Here is a 9,074-nt window from a genome sequence, read left to right on the forward strand (position 1 = left end):
AGTTAAGGTTTTTAAATCTAATATTTTATATGTTAAGTGCAAACAAGAGGATGTATGCCAATGGAGCTTACGAGCAGTATTACGTAAGAGCCATGGAATGTGGAAAAAAACTAAATATAATGGTCTACCTACTTGCCTCAATTTTTTTTAAATAAAGACCACCGTCAGTTGGATATAAAATGTGTCGCACATGAGATTAAAAAGTTTGTCAGTAATGACATAATCGTTAGTGTTGCTCAGTTGCAAACTCACATTCTTGAAAAGTATTGTGATCAAATTTTATATCGAAAGGTTTGGAAGGCAAAACAAAAAGCCATTGAAGATGTATTTAGTGGTTGGGCCGATTCTTGTAACTAATTGCCATCATTTATGCGTAAATTACAACATAAGAATCTAGGTATAGTTGTGTTGTGGAAGAAAGTCCATTCAGATGAACCAAATATAGTGTTATTTAAACATATGTTTCGATCATTTGGTCCCGCCATTGAGGGATTTTCACATTGTAGGCTAGTGTTAAGTATTAATGGCACACACCTCTATGGCAAGTATAAAGTGACTTTGCTTATTGCAATCACTACTGACGCAAATAAATGTGTATTTCCTCTCGCATATGCTATTGTCGAGAGTGAATTCTGATAGTTAGGTTTGTTCCTTGCTTGCTTGCGCTCTAGGGTTGTACTTCAGAGGGAAAACATATGTTTGATTTCAGATCGTCACGCCGAAATTATAGCAGCAATCAATGATGAAAGAAATGGATCTACTGAACCTTTAGCCTATCACCGTTTTTGTCTCCAACATTTGGTTAGCAACTTTAATTAGGAATTCTGGGATAGAAGCTTAAAGAACTATGTTCATATGACTACTTTGCAAAATTAGATTCAAAAGCTTAACTTTCACATGGAATAAATAGCTCAATGTAATTTAGATACTGAAAAATCCCTAAACACAAGTATGTATCTAAATACTAGGTAATGATATCACTCGTTTACTTAAGTAAAAGTCCGAAGAAATATTAAGAACGAAAGAAGAGATGAACGCCAAGATTTTAACGTAGAAAAACCCAAACGGGAAAAAAAACCACGGATCCAAATTCGGATCAAAACCAATCACTATGATAGTAGCAGTTATAAGACTGACTCACAAAACAACCCGTCGATCCAAACGACTTTGTTCCTCTCAGTCTTGCTCGCTAGAACCCACGATTCACTGCTTCTCGTGATTGAAGTCCAACCTCAGTAGCCCACGAGATTGATCTTTTGTCTAGATAGCCCTTAAGACGAAAGATTAAGTTTTGTAGATGAGTGGAACCTTGTTAGTTGAAGAACCGATGTAGTCTCAAGAAGTCTCCTTCAATAATGCTTCTTTAACCACCCTAGAGTTAGGGCATCACAATCCTTATATCTGATCTCCAAGATAGAGCCAAATCCAAGTCTTATCCGAACTCACGAAAGTCCAAGATTTTCAAACTTCATTGGTGTGTTCAAACGCGGCCCGGGTGCGTTCGAATGGCTTGACTTGATCTAAGGTACGTTCGAACGGGCCCAAGTGCGTTCGAGCGCAACAGCTTGAATTCTTCAAGTTGCGTTCGAACGCGTTTGTGAACGCAGCTCTCGGTCTGTGTGAATGCAAGTACCCACGTTCGAACGCGTTTGTGAACGCACCTCTCGGTCTGTGTGAACGCAGTACCCACGTTTGAACGCGTTTGTGAACGCGATGTGTACTCAACAGCTTTTCTCCAATAATCTTGCAATTCTTCAAACCAAAGATTTTCTAGACTTGTATAAAGCTCATATACATGTAAAAATACACTTATAATATTTTGTACACAATTGCCAATAATTAAAAACCTAATAGATGCAAAAAAATGGCTTAATGATATTTTTCTAGAGAAGTGGTCATTAACTCATGACGGTGGTCATTAGTACGTGTCAATACTACAAACTTTTTAGAGATATTTAACAAAGTAATGAAAAGTGTGTGCCGTTTGCTAATAAAGCCATTGGTGGAAATGTTTTTTTATCGTGCAATAGGTTTCTCATATACTAGACCAAACTTGGGAGATGAAGCAATGACCAACCATCAAGTTTCACTCCTATCACTACTATTATGGCAATTTCCGATGAGAATGCTAGAATGCATACCGTTCATGAATTCAATTATTATCATGGTATTTTTGGGATTACTACTACATGGTCCAATTTGAGCAACTTGAGAGGTGAACGATCTCAAATTGTTGATCTAAATAGTTGGACTTGCATGTGCGGCAAAATGCAACAATATAAATACCCATGCACCCATGTACTTGCCACATGGAAAACTGTCAATTTATATTAGAGATCATTTATTGATCATATATATACGGTGCAAACATATATGAGTACATGGGAGTTTGAGTTTCATCCTATTCGTGACAAAAATTATTGCTCACCTTATAAAGGTCCAACATTATTACCTAATCCAACTACAAAGCTGGTGAGCAAAGGAAGATCAAAAATGTCAAGGTTTCGTAATGAGATGGATAAGCGGGAGCCTGCCAAAAAAAAAACTTTTGCGGCATTTGTGGACAATAAGGGTATAATCGGCGTAGTTGTAAGGCTAAAAGTACTACTACTAGACCTTCTTAGATTATGTTATTTTTATATTCATAAAAACACTTACAGAATTTTTATGTTCATAAAAACACTTACACTATAAAAGTGAGGTGATATGGAGGGGTGAGATTTGTATTATTGATTATGTCTTACTTTTTATTTTTATTTTTATTTTTAGGCTCAACTTTCTAATTTATAATTCACGGTTTTATTTTTTGAATCCAAGGTTTCCTAGTATGTAGGCACCGTTTTATGCATACTGTGAGACAATGGGAGCCTAATCCATGGATAGTTGATATCCTAGTGCAGACCAAAACACACTAAGACCTTGGCTCGAGCCACCTGCGGCTAGGATGGACTATGTGTAACACTCGTGTATTAAAAAAAAATCAGCGCACGCGCCATGCGTGTGCACTCCAACTGTAGCACACGCGCTTGGCGCGTGCGCTGATTTTTCTTCCTCCTCCCCACCTCTCACAGTTAGTTAAGAGAGGTGGGAGAGAAGTGCGCCGGAGTGGAGCTAACTCCACTCCGCTGCCCTCTCCGCCTCATCTCTATTTAAACCCCCATCCCCCTCCCCTTGAAGGTTTTGTTTTTACTCTTCGCAATTCCTCTTTCTCGTTTCTCCTTCCTCTCTTTTCTCTCCCGAGCCGCCGAAGCTTTCGTCGTGGGCAACGAGTCACCGGAGCGCCTGTAGCCAACCAAAACCCCTCATCTCAATCTTTGGACCTATTATTGTGCGAGAAGGATCTCGAAATTCAAGAAGAGTCGACTGATTATGAGAGAAAGATGGATTCCAAAGATACCCCATGCGAGTAGAATTCTATAATAGTCTACAAAAATGCATACTTATGTCATTTGTTACCTGTATTAATTAAATGCCATTTTTTTACTTGTAAAAATTACATGTTATTCCATACTTGCATTAATTACATGTCAATTCTTACCTGCATTATTTATCACCTAATGCACATGCATGATAGACTCTATGCTTCATTTATAATACATGTTATTTCGATGATTATGTTAAATAAATAATAGAGGTCATGGCGCCACGTGCACGTATCATTATTAGTCAAGTCTCAGCTAGGCAGTGGCCCTTTTACCCACTCAACCCGGGGTTAAGGGTAAAGTGTATTATATAGTATTATATTAGCGTGCTACACCTGAAGTTGATAGCTGGTGGAGCATTCAAGTGATTACACTGCTCTAGTTGGAGACTAGTCTAATATGATATTAGAAAATATGATTGAGAGATAGGGATTGTAGTTCTAGCGGTACCCGAGGACGGAGGGTTAGGGCGTTTGTCGAGCTGTGTGCTCTTACCCGCCGCCGTATGTGATGATTTTGCTCTGTGCGATAATTTACTAAAGCGGTGTTGATAAGCCTACGACTGGGGTCCTTAGTCTGATGGCCACAGACAACCGATCATATGCAGCGTCGCCAGACATGTATGGGCAATAATACCGCTAGATGACTAGTCCCCCTCGATTTTATGATGCCTTGTGAGACATGTCATTGTGACTCGGTTTTTGTGTGAATTTTTATGTAAATTGAGCTATAATTATGAAAGTTATTAAAAGTCATAATGTACACTTTCCTTGACATGTTATGGGTTTGCATTTCTTTTTTATCATGCAATATAATATTCTTAGATTATTATTGGATTTTACTTGCTGGGCCCCATGCTTACCGCCATTTTGGTGGAAATATTTCAGAGCTGATTATGGAGGATGCGAATATCGAGGAGTAGTAGATTCATTTTCCTAGTTTAGTATTATTTATTCTATTATTTCTAGTTGGTCTTAGCCCCTACGAAGGTATTTATGTTTTAAAATTTGTGTGGAATTTGTATTCCTAGAGGCTTATTGAGGCCTGTGATATTATAACTTTGGATTATTTGTTGGATTATTATGGTATTTATAGACTTATCTAGATACTTTATAAGATTATTTCACTGTCAGGTCACGTGAGAATCACGTGGAAATTCTCCACGTGAGGAACACGTGATTTTTGGAAATGGGTGTTTCAACTTAGTATCAGAGCTCAATTTCACCATAATCCGACAAGTTCTCTAGGGTACAGTCCACATATTGATTTAGGAAGTTTAAAGACTATGATAGATTGGACATAAAGATGTTAGTGACGTGTAGGTGAAATCTTGAAAAGTATAAATTAATTATTCTGAAACTTAACAGGATGCCACCTAAACACACTAGGTCGATCTGTGCAACTGCTTCCGAGAGAGCCTCTGCTCCAGTTGATGAGCCAACCGTTGATGCTTCAGCTAGCAGCATGGAGGCCCTCGGGCGTTTGGTTAGACAGCAGGAGAGGTTCATTGAGGAGCTGATTCACGAACACACGACAGTCGGCTAGGACAAACACGCTGGGTGGATCGTCTGAGCATCTTACCCCAGCCGAGCAAGCTGGAGGGGGGTCTTCGTGGCCACTAAACCAGTTTATGCAGCTTAATCCTCCGGTGTTTAGTGGCACAACTGATCCCATGGAGGTGACCCAGTGGCTTATGGACGTGAAGAAGATCCTGACTGCTTTTAGGTGTCCAGAGGATCAGCAGGTGACTTTCGCCACTTTCCTTCTCCATGGGGATGCGAAAGAGTGGTGGAAGGCCACTAAGCGCTTGATGCTAGATCGACCTATGGGAGAGTACATCACATGGAAGGTGTTCACAGATGCCTTTGACCAGAAATACTTTCCAACATCCCTCTGAGTTGAGCTGACCCGAGAGTTTACCTAGTTAAAACAAGGGAATATGACTATAGCTCAGTACGAGGAAAGGTTTAATACCTTATCTCATTTTTGCCCTAGAGTTGTACCAGATGATGCTGCGAGAGCTGAGCAATTCAAGATGGGGCTACGGATTGAGATCCGTAAACAGGTGAATATGGCGAGAGAGATTTACTAGAGGAGCATTCTCAGCGGTAGGAACGAGTGGCCAGATGTCCAAGTCGCTTGGATGGGCATCCGCAAGGAGGTGGTTTGAGTTGGAGTGGACCCTCTGGTTCTTATCGACCAATGTTTCACCCCTATGCTGGTGGTGCCAGTTCTAGTGTAGCTCCGAGTAAATCCGGCTCACAGAGTTCGAGCGGCCCTAGTAAAGCATCACCTTCTGTCAGCACCGGGAGGCCAGCAGCGGTTATAGGTAGCACTAGTAGCGGAGGATCTACTCGACGGCCTACCTTGGAGGCGAGGACATGCTATACATGTGGTCGGAAGGGGCATCTATCTCGAGATTGTCCTGGTACTCGGGAGGTGACCTGTCATCATTGCGGACAGGCTGAACATATTTGACCCCATTGTCCTTGTTAGCTGGTGGGTCAGCCACTACGACTACGCCAGGTATTTATGGAGCCTCAGGAGCTAGTACTATTGTGAGTAGAGGATGTGGCGGGGCGCGATCAGGGACCTCTAATAGAGGTAGAGGCGGACGTACTGGACGAGTATTTGCTATGACGGAGCAGGATGCAAAGGCATCTAATGATGTGGCGATAGGTAACAATTAAATATGCTTCTTCAGAATTTACGATTTTGCTTAAATAGATGTCAAATTGTTCCTTAATTCTTTCTAAAAATAGTAATAATGATGTCATAAATTATTACTAACTTAATAAAAGAAGCTTTGTTTATAAACTATTTATGCAATGACACGCACTATGACATTATTTTCTCATACTGCTAAGATTTTATTCGATCCTGGGACTACTCTTTCTTTCATTTCTACCTCATTTCTAAGATACGCTGATATGACCCCAAAGCCTCTTGATGAACCTTTGCTCATAGCTACCCCAATAGGTGATTCTTTGGAGATTCGTCAAATTTATAGTCCTTGCACTCTAACTTTTGGCGAATGGGATTTTAGAGCAGACCTTTTACCTCTTGAAATGTATGATTTTGACTTAATTTTGGGTATGGATTGGTTAGCCGCTTATCATGCCAGCATTAACTGCTACAACAAGGAAGTTATTTTGCAGCTTAATGATGTCATAGAGTATCGATTGTTTAAGGATCGACAGGTGGACCACCCGTAGTTGGTTGGAATCATGTCTAATGAGTCTAGTGGGGCCTAAGACTTAACTGACTTGCTGGTGGTATGGGAGTTTCCGAATATTTTTCCTGAGGACATTTGAGGGCTTCCACTAGACAAGGGAGTCGAGTTCACCATTGATCTAATTCCAGGAGCAGGACCAGTCTCTAAGGCTCCTTATCTCATGGCTCCAAAAGAAATGGAGGAACTTAGAGGACAGATTAATGATTTGCTGGATCGGGGATTTATCAGGCCTAGATCATCACCTTAGGGAGCTCCAGTTCTCTTTGTTAAGAAGAAAGACGACACTCTTCGTCTTTGCATTGATTATCGGCAACTAAACCAGCTGACTGTGAAGAATAAATATCCCCTACCTCGTAGTGAGGACCTTTTTAATTAGTTGCATGGAGCTCGAGTCTTTTCAAAGATCGATCTGAGGTTTGTATATCATTAGCTAAGGATTAGGGAAGCGGATGTCTCCAAAACCGCTTTTTGCACTCGCTATGGCTTGTATGAGTTCTTGGTTATGCCTTTTGGGCTAACTAATACTCTAGCTGTTTTCATGGATCTGATTAATCGAGTCTTTCGTCCATTCTTAAATTGATTTGTTGTGGTCTTCATTGATGATATTTTGATATATTCAGCTTCAAAGTAGGAGCATGAGGAGCATCTCCGGTTGGTATTAGAGACTTTGAGGAAAGAAAAGTTGCTTGCCAAGTTTTCAAAATGTGAGTTCTGGTTGAACGAGGTGGTGTTTCTAGGGCATGTGGTGTCAGGAGAGGGCATCCGAGTTGACCAATCCAAGATCACAATAGTCTTGGGTTGGAAACAGCCAATCACTGTGGCAGAGGTGCGTAGTTTTCTTGGGCTAGCTAGATATTATCGGCGTTTTGTGGAGGGATTTTCAAAAATCGTGAGCCCTCTTACCAGGCTGACTCGGAAGGACCAGCGTTATGTGTGGACGGATGTTTGTGAAGAAAACTTCCAGAAGCTGAAAAGGAGACTTACTTCCACACCTATTCTCATAGTGCCTCGTAGTGGAGTGGGAGATCAGGTCTACTGTGATGCCTCACACATGGGCCTAGGCTGTGTTTTGATGCAGGAGGGTAGGGTTGTCGCATATGCTTCATGGCAACTCAAGGATTATGAGCATAATTATCCCACTCATGACTTAGAGCTGGCAGTAGTGGTCTTTGCATTGAAAATTTGGAGGCACTATCTTTATGGGGAGAAGTGTGATATTTTCACTGATCACAAAAGCTTGAAGTACCTTTTCACCCAAAAAGAGTTGAACTTGAGGCAGCGCAGATGGCTTGAACTGGTAAATGATTATGACTACACTATTAGCTATCACCCAGGAAAGGCAAATGTGGTAGCTGACGCCCTGAACCAGAAGTCTACGGGCAACTTGGCTTGTTTGATCACTCAGCAGGAGGGCATCTTAAAGGATCTGCAAAGGATTCATATTCCTATTATTTCCAGTAGAGCGAGTTCAAGACTTTTTGCTCATTTGGTGGTGAGACCGACTCTAGCTGAGAGGATCCGAACTACACAGGTGGAGGATCCTCACTTTCTGTAGATAATTCAGCAAATCCAAGGTTCGGGCAAAGAGGGTTTTCGTATTGATGATACGGGAACCTTGAGGTTTGGAGATAGATTTTGTGTGACAAATGTGAGTAAACTCCGGAAAGAAATTTTGGAGGAAGCTCATCAGGTCCACCATGGGGAGACAAAGATGTATCATGATGTACGCAGGTCCTTCTGGTGGCCAGGACTGAAGAGGAGCATAGTAGAGTTTGTATCCTGATGCCTGACATGTCAGGAGCTAAAGAAGGATTTGTCTTATGAGGAGCAGCCAATTCGGATCATTGATAGATGCGTGAAGGTGCTTCGGAGAAGAAACGTACCACTGGTCAAAGTTCTTTGGCGGAATCATGGTGTAGAGGAAGCTACTTGGGAGCTTGAGGAGGAGATCCAGTCCACTTATCCACAGTACTAGATAACTCCGGTATGTAATTTCGAGGACGAAATTTTTATTTTGTTGGGAGTAGTTGTAACACCCGTGTATAAAAAAAAATCACTGCACGTGCCATGTGGGTGCACTCTAACCGCAGCGCACGCGCTTGGCGCGTGCGCTGACTTCTTCTTCCTCCTCCCCCACCTCTCGCAGTTAGTTACGAGAGGTGGGAGAGAAGTTGCACCGGAGTGGAGCTAACTCCACTCCGCTGCCCTCTCCACCTCATCTCTATTTAAGCCCCCATCCCCCTCCCCTTCAAGGTTTTGTTCTTACTCTTCGCAATTCCTCTTTCTCATTTTTCCTTCCAATATTTTCTCTCTCGAGCCGCCAAAGTTTTCGTCGCGAGCAACGTGTCACTGGAGCGCCGGTAGCCAACCCCTCATCTCAATCTTCGAACCCATTATTGTGCGGGAAGGATCTCGAA

The 9,074-nt window shown here is 41.7% G+C and overlaps 1 protein-coding gene across 1 annotated transcript; it reads left to right on the top strand.

Annotated features, from left to right (window-relative positions):
* The first annotated feature begins 459 nt into the window (after positions 1-459).
* Positions 460-2,334, top strand: LOC140790582 (uncharacterized). The gene is given in 2 exon segments (XM_073140714.1): positions 460-781; positions 2,216-2,334. Coding segments are annotated over 2 exon segments (441 nt in total).
* Positions 2,335-9,074: the final 6,740 nt, after the last annotated feature.

The sequence above is a fragment of the Typha latifolia genome, chromosome 6 (assembly GCF_019914945.1).
Source record: "Typha latifolia isolate L0001 chromosome 6, TyphaL0001v2, whole genome shotgun sequence".
NCBI lineage: Eukaryota > Viridiplantae > Streptophyta > Magnoliopsida > Poales > Typhaceae > Typha > Typha latifolia.